The sequence below is a fragment of the Quercus lobata genome, chromosome 3 (genome assembly GCF_001633185.2).
Source record: "Quercus lobata isolate SW786 chromosome 3, ValleyOak3.0 Primary Assembly, whole genome shotgun sequence".
NCBI lineage: Eukaryota > Viridiplantae > Streptophyta > Magnoliopsida > Fagales > Fagaceae > Quercus > Quercus lobata.
This window is the reverse complement of record NC_044906.1, coordinates 3,761,759-3,778,295: the sequence shown is the minus strand read 5'-3', so window position 1 is coordinate 3,778,295 and position 16,537 is coordinate 3,761,759. Positions and strand designations below refer to the sequence as shown.

Below are 16,537 nucleotides of genomic sequence, written 5' to 3'. Positions count from 1 at the left end.
ATTTTGCACATACCTAACTACCTTCCAAATGTCCATTTCTGTTACCAAATCCTGATCATTCCATTTATGTTACCTTTCAAATGGAAATTACCAAAACTCCTCTTAAAAACAATCAAACTATACTTGTTTGTTTGTTTAGATCCCTTAAAAATAGATTAGTTTAACCTAATGAATTAGCCAAGTATTTACTTAGTTTAATTATGAGGTCTAGGTTAAACACATGCAAACATATTACTTGGTGTGGAAAAATTAAAGAAAACAATAATATAATGACCTAGGAAAACCAATGAAACCAACTGTTTCAAGATAAAAACCTGTGGAGGATTTAACCTAACTATCATCAAAGTAAACAAATCCACTATGATGGAATGAAAGATTACAATAGATTTAAATCTTAAATCTAAAGCTACCTCAAGTAGAACTTACTAACACAACCACGTGCAGCTCCAACTCCACAGACTCTTCTATCTTGGATTTGTTAAACACAAACAGGGAGTTTGTGACTTTGAGATTCCACTCAAAGGTTTAGCAACACAAACTCTCCAGTTTGTGACTCCAAGACCACTCTTGAAGGTTTAAATCATCAACTATGTATGATCTTGTTGCTGCAACTTCATATCTAACAATTCTAATGATATAAGAATGATTTTCGGTAGTGACTTTGAAAGGAGAAGGCACAATACATTTTAGATCTCACAAGAGCACTTCCAAAGTCTTCACAAAACGTGCCTTAAGGTTTCCTTTAAATACTATGTGAAATAAATTTGAAACCCTAATCACTTAATTGGCTTGATGGACTGTTGGGCTTTAATTAAATTCTGCAGAACTCGTCGTTCGATTGGTTGAACTTGTTATCTCGATCAGTCAAACCTAGCATGTTTCGAATTCTTGAACCTGTAGCTTCCTTTTTCTTGTAGTCTGACTTGCAATACCTCGAGCATTGTCTAATCGAACTTATAGACTTAGGAATCTATATCTAGATAAGTTTGTGTTCACGATTTGTCAATTGTTCTAAACTTTTAGAACACTTGTAATTTGAAAAAATAAGAAAAAGTAAAGTTTTAAAAAGTTGTACATAAGCTAAAATGCAAAAAGCTAGCTTATATGTTTCCAAACACACACTAAAGCTAAAATTAGAAAACAAATCTTATTGAACCAACGACGAAAATCATTGAATAATATATCATCAGAATTCACAAAAAGAAAGAACTCGTATTGCATTGAAAGAATTATAGTTTTAAGGAAAAAGTTAACGAATGCCCTAAGAATATTAGTTAAGGAAATATTTTTAGAAATTTTTTATGGAAAAAGAAAAAAAATTAATTATTTTGATGGATTTCTATATTTTTTATGAAAGTAATGTCAAAAATTTCCTAAAATGGTTTATTAGTAATTGCCTTAAAGGCATCCATTAACATGATCCTTGTCTTAAAGCAAACATATAGATTATTATACAATCACGAATCACTATTAAACCAAAATTCTTCTCAAAAAAGAAAAAAACCATTAAACCAAAAATCAATATTTTATTTTCTTTCTAGTCATAACTCATAACCTCTTAAGTCTTAAGTCTTAACCTTGAAAATTATATCAACCTTAATTACTCAATTAAGTATTCAGTTACACAAGTTTTTCAACCACATGACCCAAAAGAAGCCCGGGTGGTTGTGGCGCGAAAAATGAATGAAATTTTATCTAACCAACTAAAAGGTTCATTTTTAGATCCTAATTTGAAGAGCAACAATTCATTTGGAGCCACAAACCAATTCGGTGGAAGGAAATTATTGGAATCTCAGGAAAAATTATATCACAAATCACTATCATATAATGAAAGTGAAGCCATTAATTTGTTGGAATTTAGGAACCTCAATGTGGAGGTCGTAAATGAACCAAATCATTTATAAAAAGCTTAAACTTGAGCCTTAGTTTTAGAATTGTTTAATAAATGAGCCAAGCCTAAACAAAAATAAATAAATGTTCATAAACAGGCTCGTGAACATTAGCACTAGATACAAAACAAGCTGAGACTAGGCTCATTTATGAGCTTGATAATAAGCTTAACAATAAAATAGGCTTGATAATAAGCTTGACATGGGCTTGTTAATGTATTTGATCAGTTGGATTTTAAGCTTAAAAGCTTGATATTGAACTTGAGTTCGACTTGACTAGCTAATGAAAAAGTCAAGCCAAACTCATACTTTTAGACTCTTTGACGAGCTCGACCTCGAACATCATTTATAGCTGAGCTTGAACATTTTATTTTACATTCATTGTTGAGCTGAACCTAAACACTCACTACTCAACAAAGCTCAATTCATTTACAGCCTATAAAGCAATAGGCTCGTGTGATCATGCAATAGGCATGAATTGCTAAGCAACAAGCTAAAGCTTCCAAGTTCATAAATTTCCCCATTCTCCTAAAGATACGACCTTAGTTGCACACGAACACTTATGTGCTCTCCGATGACTTGCATTTAAAGGTACCAAGTACTAACCACCCATTTGAGATAAATTCATGGCTTAAGAAGATGGAAAAGATTTTCACAACTATGGGAATTAGGAAGCATGAACACTTCATTTGGGGTGTTGTACCCATATCAGACACTTGACACTCCTCGAACACTTGTGCATGTGTGTCCTAACCATGTCCTTTTTTAAAATAAATAAAATGTAGGACACAACTAGGACAAGAGAACAAGAAAAATCTAATGCCCTTTCACCAAACAAACAGAGTATTCATGCTCTAAATAGTTTTAGTGCATTTGAAAATTTAATAAATATTTTTATTCTAATTTCCAAACATCCTTTAATAGTAAAGGATTTGCTTTATTATCCATTATTATTCTTAGTATGATATATATTTAACATTATATGGAAATAAATTATTAATAATTGTTAGGCTCTAAAAGTTTAGAACAATTGGCAAACCGTGAACTCAAACTTGTCTAGGTATAAATCTTAGGGTCTATAGAGTTTATTAGACAATGTTGAAGGTGTTACAAGTCAGAATACAAGAAAATACAAGCTGTAAAAAGAAGAGTTCAAATTCAGTGAAATCTGACAGATCGAAAATTAGATCTAACCGATTGAAAATCACAGACATGAAATTTCTGCAAAATTCTATTTCAGTCCAAACTCTACTTAAACATTTTGGGTTTCAAGTGAAACATTTCTAGTATATAAAGGAAAACCCTAACTACGTTTTAGAGCTTTTGAGAAAATTTAGAGGTGCTTTTATGAGATCTAAAAAGTATTGTGCCTTCCTCTTTCAAAGTCACTACTGAAAATCATTCTCATATCATTAGATCTGATAGATCCGAAGTTGCTGCATACAAGATCAACAATTGCTGATGATCTAAACCTTCAAGGTTGGTCTTGGAGTCACAAACTGGAGAGTTTGTGTTAATAAACCTTTGAGTGGGATTTCAAAGTCACAAACATGGGAGTTTGTGTTCTACAAATCCAAGAAGAGAAGGAGTCCGTGGTCATGTTAGTAAGTTACTACTTGAGGTAGCAATAGATTTAGGGTTAAATCTGATTGTAAAAACTTCAATTCTCTTATAGTGGATTTACTTTACCTTAAGGATAGTTAGGTCAAATCCTCCATAAGTTTTTACCTTGAAACGGTTTGTTTTATCGGTTTTTTTGGGTCATCATATCATGGTGTTGTTTATTTTTCGCTGCTTTGCATGATATGATTTATTTGTGTTTAACCTAAATTTGAATAATTAATCTAAGTAATCACTTGATTAATATATTAGGTTAAACAATCTGGTTTAAGGGGTCTAAATGAACAAACAATAATATATAGAAATATGAATAAAAATATATTTAATAATTATTTAATAGGCATATCATGCTGTATATCATGTCCAATTCTTTCAAAAATTCCCGCATTGCCATTTTGTACATGTACCCGTACTTGTATCCATATCTATATCTGTGCTTTTTAGCATGGGAGACACTAGTGAGTAGCATGTGAATTTTTTGCCATTTGGTGGGATGAGGGATAGAGATTGGTTGAATGAGACTGAGAAATAAGTCACATGGGAGGCATTCTTAGAGGCATTGTATGAGCTCTACTTAATTTATTGTTTTTTTTTTTTTTTTTTTTTTTGGATAGGAAGTAAATCAACTTTATTCATTAACTGAAAGAAAAGCTACATCATGAGATAATGCATGCTCTAAGAAACATGGTTCTTCTTCAATCCAGGTAACAAAATTGTCTACTTTGTTGTTAGCACCAAAGATTAGTTAGAATCAGAATTTTTAAGACTTATACAAGGGAATACTGTATGTCTTTCATTTTACTAAAGATTATGTAGGAGACGGTATCTTATGTGCATGTCGGATACAAGAATTTTGCATTATGTAGAGGCATCACAAACATCTAGCTGTCACATGAAAACCTTTCATTTTGATAGAGTTGAAGGGACATATTATGGCTAAAATCTCTTCCTTCAGCTGCACAGCATAAAGATAGTCCCATCCTGCAGTGGCAGTTCTGTCTAAATATTAAGAGAGATCCCAATCCCCAACTGCAATTTTTTCTTCTTTTACATAAATAATTAGGGTATTCTCAACACAGACAACACCCATCATCATAGACTACTACCATGACAACAACACAGACACACCCATCGACATGTAACTAGTAAAACTGGGAAATCCAGTGTGGCATTAATTTGATTAATCAAAAATAAATTTTTATTAGATTCGTTGTTACTGATGCAGTGCAACAAGCACATGTTATTTGATACCCCTCTAGTGTTATGCTCCTCATTGCAGAATGCCAGTTAGTGATGATTGTATTTCTTCCAATGTTCGCCCTTTAGTCTCCGGTACTAGTTTTGCAATGAAAAGAACACCCAAACCGCAAATGCTTGAATATATGAAAAATGTTCCTGAAATGGTATTCATGCACAACTAAATTACCACTGGGAATAAAAACTTTCAATGACACAGGAAGAAACAAGTGCGAGGCATCACCTGCTGAGCTCCACTCGAATAAGAAATTAAAGGTGTAGGAAACAAAAAAGGAGGCAAACCAATTGACCAAATTGCAAAGAGTTCCTGCTGAGCCCTTCACATTTATAGGGAATATCTGGAGAAAGAGGAACATTATTCAGTATGAGCTATACTCATTGTTAATTTAAATTTCCATTGAAGTGATGAAGATATCAACTTATCAAGCTAATAAATGTTAACCAACCTCTGAGACTATAATCCATGGTATGCTTACCATGCCAAATGAGTAAGATCCCATATATACCTGATTGCAGAATCAAACAGTTCATTTTTAAATACGAGTCAAATACAAGAATATGAAATTATCATTTTTAAATATGATTGCATTTCACCAAAGAAGTGATGATGGTTATGTGTAACAGTGCAAGGATGAAAGAGCTTTCCCTGTCTAAAGAGTAAAGACTAGAAAACACTAAAAGAAATTGAAAATGAAATAACAAAGAAAAAAGAATGCAATTAAACTTGTATAAATCCTTCCAAACTTGACATTAGAAGATGTATGTGGTTACTGATCTACTGTGTTGGCATCTGTACTACTATTGGGATATTTCCAGTGTTTGAGAATACAGTAGAAGTACTCTTAGGTGCACTAAGGTAATTGGGATCATATATATACCTATGATCTTTGTAACTCCTTCCGGAGTTTATAAAAACTCAATGATTGTAGTCCTAGTGTGGGAAAACCATGTAAACCTGGTGTTCTTGTGTATGTGCTTTGATCCTTTCTTCTGTTTTTATTGTTGTGGGGACATCAATTCAGAGCAAGGTTCTTGCCACTGATCAAATGAAGAGATTTAGGCAGTTTTGTTTCAATGTCTTGCCACATTGCTCAGTTTAACTATTTTATTAGCTTATGGATTAAACGAAAAGGAGAGAACAAAATGCTACATAACAAAATATACATATACAAAACAGATTGTGAAACCAAAAGTTACCAATGATAGTTAATAGTAAGAAGAAAGTATAAAAATGTTTGACAATTAAAATATCATTACCAATACTCCTACAAGGGCCAAAATGTGACTGATTCCTTTCCACCAGTTATGGTCCTGTTTATAGCATATTGAAAATTACGGAGGGTGATTGATCAACACAGAAATGTCAAATGTTCAAAATAATGTTAAGGAACCTGCAACAAGTATGCTAATCCTGTAAGGAAGCAACCTAAGCAATTCCCCATTGCAGAAACCTGCAAACATTGCAGATTATCCTATTAAATCTTTGATCAATTAAGCTCTAAACTTAGGAAACTTATTTTGTAGCCTAACCATCAAAATCATTCGTCTTCCAAGTTTATCTATCAGTGAGGCGCCCAGAAAAATTGAAGGAATCTGCAGAGGAAATATCCACTCTTCTGAGAAATTCACTGAAAAAAATTGCACAATATTTAAAAAAAAAAATATATATATATATATATATATTCAAGACCTACCAGGGTAACAGCCAGCACTATATACCCAACAGTACTAGAGATACCTGTCACCCCAAAAAAAAAATATATATATATATATATATACACACACACACATGTAAACATAAGTTTTGTGCTTTGTTTATTTTTGTATGAAGTTCTGTTAATAATCTCCATGATTTACCAGCAGAATTAAAAATTTCACTCATATAAAACAGAAACCCATAGAGCCCTCCAAGTACTTGCACTAACATCAGCCCGACTCCAACCTGTACATTAGTTTAGTCATATCCATGGATTAGACAAATTATATATCACAAAAGGGAGTAACACAGGATATGATTGATTTTTTCAACACACAATGAGTAGAGGAACAAATTTTCGTTGAAACAAGTTCTGAATTTTGTCATCTGAGTTTTGTTGAAGGTTATCAGTATAATCCTGTACATTGCATGATAGACAACTGGCTCAGTTCACTGTGTTGATGTCAATAATATGGTAATAATGAGTCCAAAAGAACTTTCAATGATATGTTACTTTGATATCAGAGGCCTCTTGAGAGGTATCAGCATCGACTCCCCTGAGGCGTTGGAGAGCAGCCTCAAATTCTCTTTGTTTGCCAATCTTTACCTGCAGATATATTTGCAGTGAACATTTGAGAATGTTGATGCATTCTTGTACTACCTTAAATGTGAACTACTGCAATTTGATTTAATTTTAACATGGTTTCAGCTTTGCTCATCCCTAAATAAAAACAATGAGAATTCTGTCCTCAACTAACAAATTTTAATTAAATTTCAATTGAACTCACCAACCATCTAGGGGACTCTGGAATGAGAAATAGACCAAGGAACATTAATATACATGGAATAGAGCCTGAGGATGAAAATATGTAGAAACCATTACATAAGAAAGAACCATTAGTTTGTAAATATAATGTGCAAACAAATCTACCTATTATGGCCAAGGTGCGCCAGCTGATAATTGAACCAATGAGATATGTGAGAGAAGAGCCATAACCTGTCATCGACTGTACAATGAAAAATATGATCCACCAAAAGAAAAAGTAAATTCCAATTGCAAAATGTTAATATCCCAAAAAGGACAAATTAAATAGGTTAAATTAGAAAATTTACATTAGAATTTGAAATATATTTCCTTATTTTTGGTGGGGTTTTTAGAAAATTCAGATTAATGACCTTCCAGCAACTTATTGGTTTATTAAATTGACTAACCTGAATTCAAAAAAAGCACCAGATAGAAGATTTATTAAGGATTCCAAAGAGAAGAAAATTGAGGGCTTAAATTCTTAATGCTTGGTCAATCTATTTATTCTTAAGACAAGAAGTCTAAAAATCTCTCCTTTATATTAATTTTAGTATTTCAAGACGAAAAGTTTCAAAAAAAAAAAAAAAAAAAGTACTTCAATACAAAACATACCTTATCCTTAGGCTTCATATAATTTGATTTAGGCGAAGTTTCCATTAATGTTCTAACTTCAAATTGTTATTTTTTTTTATTTTTTTTTTAACAAGATAAAAATTCTACTCTAGCCTAATCTAAGTTTATATATGTGTGAAGCTCCCTCTTAGAGACTTGAACCCTAACTCTTGCCTCCCACACCCCATAAGTACTTATACTTGTGAAGTGACCATCACACCAAGGGTGTGCAGTAGTTTAACTTCAAGTTGTTAATTGGCCATATGTGAGACTCGTTGTAATGTAAATTTCATGATATTGCTAGTCCCTAAATGGGTTTGGCTCTTTGTTGGAACACATGGATCATGAATGAATCTATACATACCTTGCTTTTGGTATTGAATCGATTAAAAAACCAAGGTTTTTAGTGACAGTTCTATTGAAGATAGATGAATTTTATTAGAAATCAAAGAGAAATCAAGGCTGATCATGGAGTGGTTGGATTTATGGGAATTAAACTAGGTCAGTTGGGGCCTTAATTAGTTAGGAACTTTATGATATCATTGAGCTTGTGGTTAAGGGCTAGATGTTGAAGCATAATGAATGGACCTTATTTGAAATTTATTAATGCCAAACACGGTATAAAGTTGGCATTTCGATGATGTGGATTGTTTTGAATTTGTTGAAGAAATGAGACATGGGCATGAACCATAGACTCTTAGCTGTGATTTTCTTGATGCTGGACAGATCTAGGCTTACCGAAGTTAGGAGAATTCCTAAACCTCATTAGTGAAAAATAAATCTAGAATTGAGGTTCACTTAGTGACCTTTATTTATAATGAGGAAAGTGATGTGGACCCATTAGATACCTCCCCGGATGACGCACCCACACTTCACGACTAGAACATCCGACTGACTCCTACAAGCTCTTGAAGATTTGAACTCTGCATCTATGGCTTCAGCTCTTGATCTCACTAGCGAGAAACAATAGGGAAAATGTCTCTTTTGAACTCACAAGTACACAAGATGAAGTCTAAAATTTTCTCTCTATATTGCTTACGTTATCAGTGTTTCCAACCTTAGGAAAGTTGTACTTAATAGGCCTTTTATATAGACTCTCTCATTAGGGTAGAAATTACCCACAATACCGCATTTAGTAATACACAACATAATTTTGAGTTCCCTATTTTCGCTCGATCAAGCCACGATCGAGGGATAGTCAAAATTTGATGAAGAGTAGTTGTATCTTTCTAAACTAATTCTCTTGAGCTGCTTATTGCAAAAATGGTCTTGAACATGATGTAACTTGTATGAACTTACTATAGACACATTTGACAATTACATTGTTATAGAATTTGCCAACTTTAAACCTAACACATACATAATCTAAATTCCACATTCTATTCAAAATCACATTAAAAAATATTGTTTCATCATCCAATCAAAGAATAAAACCTTCTTCATGAGTATATACACCCTATATTATGGTGCTATGGATTCCCGTATTATGTTAGGATGTTATTATACCTATTGAATTACTATTGGAAAATCTTTAAGTGTGCAATTGTTGTCACATACCTAACTTATTTAGTTGGATTCAAGGCATGATACAAAAGTATAGAATGATTGAATATACCTGAGTTATTGACATAAACCCTCCCCTTAGATTCTTTGGTGTTATTTCGGCAAGGTACACAGGTCCCTGTTTGCAGTGGGATGATAATTCATTATCGGTCGTATTCATGAGTGTATGAATTTGAAAAATCAATATTACTGCATTTATACCACATAACATGTAATTCCAAATCCAACTCCCAATAACAGTCTTCCGAAGTCAAGCAACCAAGCACCCTTTCAGCAGGCACAAAACATTTAGCATTATGATACAAATGCAAAAGAGTTATGTGAGATTAAAATTAGCAGATGTATCCGTATTGAAATTAGGTGCAATACCCTAGGTTAAGATTGAGAGTAAAAAAGTAATGAAGTAAAAAAAATTGTGAGAGGAATGATGAGTAATTGCACCCAATGCAATACCTTAAGTATTGCACAGAATCCTAATATCCACACTTATTAAGAGGGAGAAAAAGATAGAATCGTTGGAATGTAATAAAAAGGGAAAGATATGAAACCTTGGCGAAGATTATTGATAGCCATCCCATGATGTAGAATATATCCAAAATCCAAAATGTCTGCTTCACAATATTAATAAAAGTAGAAAGGAATTATAGAATCGCTTGGGATTTTTGAGTTGAAAAACTTAACACCATTAACATTTTGTAGAAATATGGCCTTGAAAAACATACATATCTTCGACCAATGACATCCGTCATCTTTCCACTTATTAGTGCCCCTATTATTGCTCCAATGGTCATCATTGATCCAAACAGTGAATACTGCACATTTAAGAGAAAGATGTAGAAGTCAAATATATCAGTAGAAGTATAAAGAAACATTAGCAATTTTCTTAATTATTTATGGAAAAGCTAAGGGATGTCTTAGAGGAGAAATTATTAGGTCCACTAGGAAGATTGTTAACAAGGTTCTTCTTGACCTCCCAATTAATAAAATGCTGTTATTTATGCAAATGTGACATCATCTGATAATTTTTATTTATTATTCCTTGTACTGATTAAGAAGCTCACACATACATTTACATAGATGATATCATCTCATTGGTCAGGGAAGATCACATCAGCAGTTCTCCCAATATAAATAAACATTTCTCATCTTAGAGGTATTAATTTATAAAATATTTTTAGAAACTTTTTATAAGAAAAGAAAAAAAAAAACTGATTTTTTTAACAGTTTTGTATATTTTTAGAAACATTTTGTATATTTTTCATAAAAGTGATGTCAAAACTTTCTTTAAATGATCCATTAACTAATGCTCTGAGCGCACTTGTTAACCAAACCCAATGAACTAGTCCAATATATATATATACACACTCTCACACACACATACACACACACACATATATATATATATATATATATATAACACTTTTGATTATTATGATGTTGGACTAGCGGAAGCTTTGAATCCATTCCTTCTGCAGTAAAGAAGTTTTCTCCTTTCTTGTCAAAACTGAACTGACATATACACCTATCTTTGACAGAGCAGCCAAGCAAAGAGAACTTAAATTTAGTTTCATTCTACATTCTGTGATTGGTGCTAGCTAAGTAGCAATGGCATGCACAATATTACTAGGATCTTTAAGACCATTGTTATGATTTAGATCGAGTATGAGACTACTGATTAATTACCCTAGTCATTTTATATAAGCATTAGTCAAACCATCCTTATTGCCATCTTATCCCCTCACTATTTCCAAATTTCTTTGCCCACATACATAGTAATATCCAAGAGAGAATATATATGACATGGAATAAGTACATATAATTATAAAAAATAAAAAAATAAAAAAATAGGTACATATATTATATCCTACGTATTTCATTTGGTTCAAAATTTTAAAAACTGTTTCAAAAACTTTGTAATATATATTTTTAGTATTTTTATTTGATATGATTTATAGGTATACAAATTTGTATGTACATGCAATATACAGTATCGTATGTGTGTTTTTACTAAGTATGCCCCATCCCATGTTTGCAATATTTGTATACCTAGCGGTTAGCAGTTGTGTAAAATGATGAACGATATTCGTAACTTGCATGTGAACCTAGCTAGCACTTGGCGATTGTAAATGAGATCTATTACTATATATGTACTATTTGCAGCCAATGTTTGTGAAGATAAATTTTAGAAACAATGTAATAATTTTAATTTCATTTAACTTTAGAGGTATGTGTATGTTTGTGTGCGCGGACGTCACATGAGTACTTCACCTCTGCCACAGTAAGGCCCAGATCAGCTATGATTCCATTCTCAGCAAGTGATGAATATACCGCCTGCAAAGAAGCCACAAACATTAATTTCTCAGACAAAAGAAAACTTCAATTTCAACCCGTATCAGTTCATCATGTAACCGATAGCCCCAAGCTCAAATAGTATCTCTAGCTGAATCCTAAAGCACTGATGTGAATTTATATAACTGGGTTAGAATTAATGTTTGATAGTAGGTAACAGTTTTTTACTTTTTGGCATTCTTTTTCTTCAATTAAAACTTTTTAAAATATATTTTTCTTTCCTTATTTTTTTATTATAACTTTTAGTTTTTTACTTTAAAAAAAAAAATTTGGAGCTCAACATTATATATAGATATATATATATATATATATATATAGACACACATACAGTCAATGCAAAGAAAAAATTCAATTAAATTCTAAATTGGAGTCTAATTTTGCACAGCATGTCTTATTTAATTCTAAAATTTTTGTGTTAAGTAAATTATTAAGTACAAAACTCAAAAAGCAATCTAAATTCAATTAAATTTTAATTAAAGTTTAATTTTGCCAAGTTACGTATACCTTGCAATATTCTTTTTTTTTTTTTTTTCATTTTTAATTAATTTTTTAAAGTTTATTTTCAATACCAATGCCCTCTTTCCATATTCTGCTTGCTGTTACAGTTCCCTAGGCACTTTGAACCAAGAGAACAATGAATCTATGTAAAAATAAATAAAAACAACGAATCAAAGTAATGGTTCTCTCGAAAACAACTCCAAATCTTATTATATTCTTCTAATTCTTTTCTTTGTAACTAAGGCGCTTTATTAACATTCTATCTCATTCTCGCAGCTGGTTTGATCACTTTGATTTCACTGTTTTTGTATTCTCTGAAGTTTAATTTGTATGTGTCTATCTCTGCTAATCACCTATTTTTCAAAGAAAAAAAAAAAAAAAGCTTGTGCTTTTTATTAAATGCACAAAAATTGTTTGACAAAAGACCTTAGTATTGGTAAATAATAACCAATAAATTAGATAAGTTTTCAATCTGACTTATTACCAGTATATATAATAAGTTTTGAAACAATTTCCTTTGTCTCTATGGTTATAGGCTTAGCCCAAATTCTATTTTATAAACAAAATTATGTTCTCATATCCTTTTTGTAACTTGTGAACAAAAGAAATAACACCCTTGTGAACAATTTTTTTTTTTTTTTTTAAAATAAGCCTAGGACCACAACTTGTGGTGAGTTGTGGTTGGGGAATGGATAATAATGGGTCCATATGAGAACACCCTCCACCAACCACAACTCGCCACATGGACGAGTTGTGGCACAAATTGTGACACTAGACTTATTCTTTAAAAAAATGATAAATTAGTGATAATGACAATGACAGGAATCAAACTTTGAGAAAACGTTAAAACCAAATAGTTTCAATCTGACTTTATCGAATCTACTTCGTATCATATATATTTTACTCACTAAATTAAAAACAACACCAAGAAAAAAAAATAAAGTTTTTTGAAACATCATATTTTTTCCATTCTTTAAGCTATAGAAGTATCCAAAGACAAAAACACCGTTAGTCTATTTTCTTTATTTTTATTGTTACAAAAAAAAAATAGTGAATCGACTAACAAAATAACTTAAGAAAAAGATTCTTAATATTTTATATATAAAAAAAAGAGAAAATAAAAATAAAAGAAATTTTCCAAATCCAAAAAAAGAGAGGATAGAAAATATTGTTAGTATAAATTTACTTTCATACCCCTATTAAATAAATAAATAATTAGCAAAAAAATTATTAAAAAAATTATTAAGAAAAAATAGATGAAAAAAAAGGGAATGAGAAGTATCAGAAAAAAGACAAAAAAAGAAGAAGAGAAAAATACAAAACCGATAACGTATATATGGTAACAGAAAAGGACAAAAACAGATGGTAAGAGAAAACTAATGAAAAAGAAAAGGACAAAAAATAATTGATCCCAGTTTTTTTTTTTTTTTTGAACGTCATTATGGTCCAAAAAGCAGCTCCTTTTTTTGTTTCTTTTTTCTCTCTAGTTTTCTTTCCAATTAGGAAAGAAAACATTTTGGTGCCAGAAAAAAACACCCGACTTCTACTAATTTTCCTTCTGCAATTTTACTGGACCAAACATCTCTATAAATTACTTTTTCTCTTATTTTTTGTCATTCTTTTTCCATCCACCTTAAAATCCATTTAACCAAACCGACCCACCACCTAATAATGTTACTATTATTTGTAATTTTGAGGTGAAAAACAAAAGAATTTTACTATTATAAATTTATAATATAAATTTATAATTGAATGAGTAATTATATATAAAAATGGGATTATACTTACAACACTGCCACCAGTGAAGGCACCGCAAGCTGCCACAATGGTGCTGATAACGAGAATAGCTGTGGCACTGGAATCACTTGGCCGAACAGCAGCACCACCATTAGTATTAGCACCATCACCAACATGGCCATTGCCATTATCTACTGTGTTACTACTCGCCTCTTGTTTTACAAGTAGAGACTTTCTCACCACTTCATCCTCCATATTTCTTTCTTGGAATACAAAAGTACTGAGGCAGAAAACCTATATATAGGGAAAGAAATTATGTTAGTGTATGAGAGAGAATAATCATAGAGAGACTACTGTATGTGGGCTCTCCCACGTTCCAAGACCAGCAATGATTGTACTTACTAGTAGATACTCTTCCCCCCTTTCCCTGGGGTGGTTTCTCAAAAAAAAAAAAAAACTAGTAGATACTCTCAAAGTAGGTTTACAGAGAACCACAAATTATTCTACAATATTTTTGTTACCAAAATTGTGACGTAGCTGTGAATAATTAATGAGTCCGGTTAATGTGTGCCTTAAGGGCACACATTAAACCATCTATTTTTGAAAACATTTTTTCGAAAATTAAAGAAGTTGTTAATACTTTTTTAATTTCTGAGAAATTTTTTCTAAAAATAATTTATTATTGTGTGCCCTTAGGACACATATTAACAAAATCCATAATTAATTATGACTTATACATGGACTCATTATTTTTTTTTTAACAATCACACTTTATCACGTTACAATTGTAATAAAAAGTTGTGAAAAATTACGTGTCCTAGACTTTTCCCCACTAATACTGCATTATTGCGTACTGCCACAAAGGTTTTGAATCTTCTGATGAAGATTGGCACTGGAATCACTAAGCCGAAACAGTAGTATCAGGACCAGCGTAATACCACTGTCACCGACACCGTGCAGCGCCACTGCTAAAGTTAATTTATGTTATCATATTATGGTCTTTTTTTAAAAGTAGAAGTAGAAACTTTATCATTGTGGTTCCCAGGCCTTTACCATTTAGGCCTTTACCATTTAGGCCCTGACCAAGTCCCTCTAACATAGAAAGGTACCTAATTAATATGGGGACAGTAAGTTTTTTTTTCCTTTTTTTTTTAAATTAAAAATAAAAAGTGACTTAGTTGCACTTTTCTTTTCTTTTTTTTTTATCTCATAGGTTTTATAAATTGATATGTCACCGATCATAATAAATAATTCAATTTTTTTTTTTATTGAAATGTCACATAAATTTATAAGTTTTTTATAATAAAATTTGTAGTAACTTTAGCATCTTTTTCACACACACAAAAAAGTGATGAATTAATAGAAATACAACACAATTACCAATTCACCATTAAGTGAATGAAAAATGCTAAAACTAATACAAATTTTATGACAAAAAATTAACAAACTGGTGTGGTAGGAATATGATTGGTGCCACTCAAACAATATAATAAATTGAATGTTTTGAATAACTTTTTTTTTTTTTTTATTAGTGACACATTAGTTTGTAAAACCTACATAATAAGTATCACTAGCTCACTCAGGGTGAATCAGTTTTATTAATTAGTAAGAATTAATAATAGATTTGAAATTAAAAATAAAGTAAATATTATTTAAGTGATATTTAGATATAAAAACGCCCCTTTAAAATTTTTCACCATTAAGTGAATGAAAAATGCTAAAACTAATACAAATTTTATGACAAAAATTAACAAACTGATGCGGTAAGAATATGATTGGTACCACTCAAATAATATAATAAATTGAATGTTTTGAATAACTTTTTTTTTATTATTAGTGACACATTAGTTTGTAAAACCTACATAGTAAGTATCACTAGCTCACTCAGGGTGAATTAGTTTTATTAATTAGTAAGAATTAATAATAGATTTGAAATTTAAAAAAAAAATTTATATTATAAAAAATAAAGTAAATATTATTTAAGTGAAATTTAGATATAAAAATGCCCCTTTAAAATTTTTCGCCTTAGGCCTTAAACTATTTTGGGCCGGCTCTAATGGTTCCTCCACCATATTTACTTTCTTGGAATGCATAAGGGAGACAAAATATATAATGGAGAAGAGATAGTGTTTGCTAATAATGTGTTTTTGAATTTGAGACTCGGTTTTCCAATTTTAGCTAACTACTTTTCAAAACATTCTTATTATCATATTAATTCATATTCTAAACCATATTTCATTTAAATATTAATTTTTCTTTTGTTGTTTTCTTTTTCTTTTCTTTTTTTCACTTTTCAAAGGAAAACTCTAAAGAGACACAAATCCACAACATCTTGTGACACACACAAATCCTCAACCAAACAGATAGCCAAAAATAAAGAACCTCCTGCTAATAATAGAATGGCAGGATTTTGCTTTCAATTCATGAGTAGAAACTAGAAAGGCTTACCTGAAATTCTCAATTTGCCTTGTAAAATTTTACTGTTAATTTTCACTCATCATTTCAGAAAAT

At 31.2% G+C, this 16,537-nt stretch overlaps 1 protein-coding gene across 3 annotated transcripts; it reads right to left on the bottom strand.

Annotated features, from left to right (window-relative positions):
- Positions 1-4,652: 4,652 nt before the first annotated feature.
- LOC115981820 (sugar transporter ERD6-like 5) lies at positions 4,653-14,314 on the bottom strand. Of its 3 annotated transcripts, XM_031104189.1 has the most exons (18): positions 14,078-14,314; positions 11,711-11,773; positions 10,165-10,254; positions 9,991-10,050; positions 9,644-9,709; positions 9,495-9,560; positions 7,394-7,469; positions 7,251-7,315; positions 6,977-7,069; positions 6,800-6,880; positions 6,624-6,708; positions 6,461-6,504; positions 6,297-6,359; positions 6,158-6,217; positions 6,024-6,077; positions 5,213-5,272; positions 4,990-5,104; positions 4,653-4,904 (listed from the first exon to the last, which is right to left on the bottom strand). In XM_031104189.1, the coding sequence occupies exons 1-18, from the start codon at positions 14,279-14,281 to the stop codon at positions 4,780-4,782; spliced, it is 1,470 nt and encodes a 489-aa protein (XP_030960049.1). In that variant the 5' UTR covers positions 14,282-14,314; the 3' UTR covers positions 4,653-4,779. The 3 variants fall into 3 exon arrangements, with proteins under 3 accessions (XP_030960049.1, XP_030960050.1, XP_030960051.1); XM_031104190.1 differs by lacking the exon at positions 6,461-6,504 and having other exon boundaries at positions 6,297-6,394; XM_031104191.1 differs by lacking the exons at positions 6,461-6,504; positions 6,624-6,708; positions 6,800-6,880.
- Between the last annotated feature and the right edge of the window lie 2,223 nt (positions 14,315-16,537).

Excerpts from the sequence above, each read along its gene's own strand:
- LOC115981820 (XM_031104189.1), bottom strand. The coding sequence starts at position 14,281 with ATGGAGGATGAAGTGGTGAGAAAGTCTCTACTTGTAAAACAAGAGGCG. Across the intron at positions 9,561-9,643 it reads TTGGAATTACATGTTATGTG|GGACCTGTGTACCTTGCCGA; the intron begins GTATAAATGCAG and ends CACTGCAAACAG. Across the intron at positions 7,070-7,250 it reads CAGAGTCCCCTAGATGGTTG|GTAAAGATTGGCAAACAAAG; the intron begins GTGAGTTCAATT and ends ATATATCTGCAG.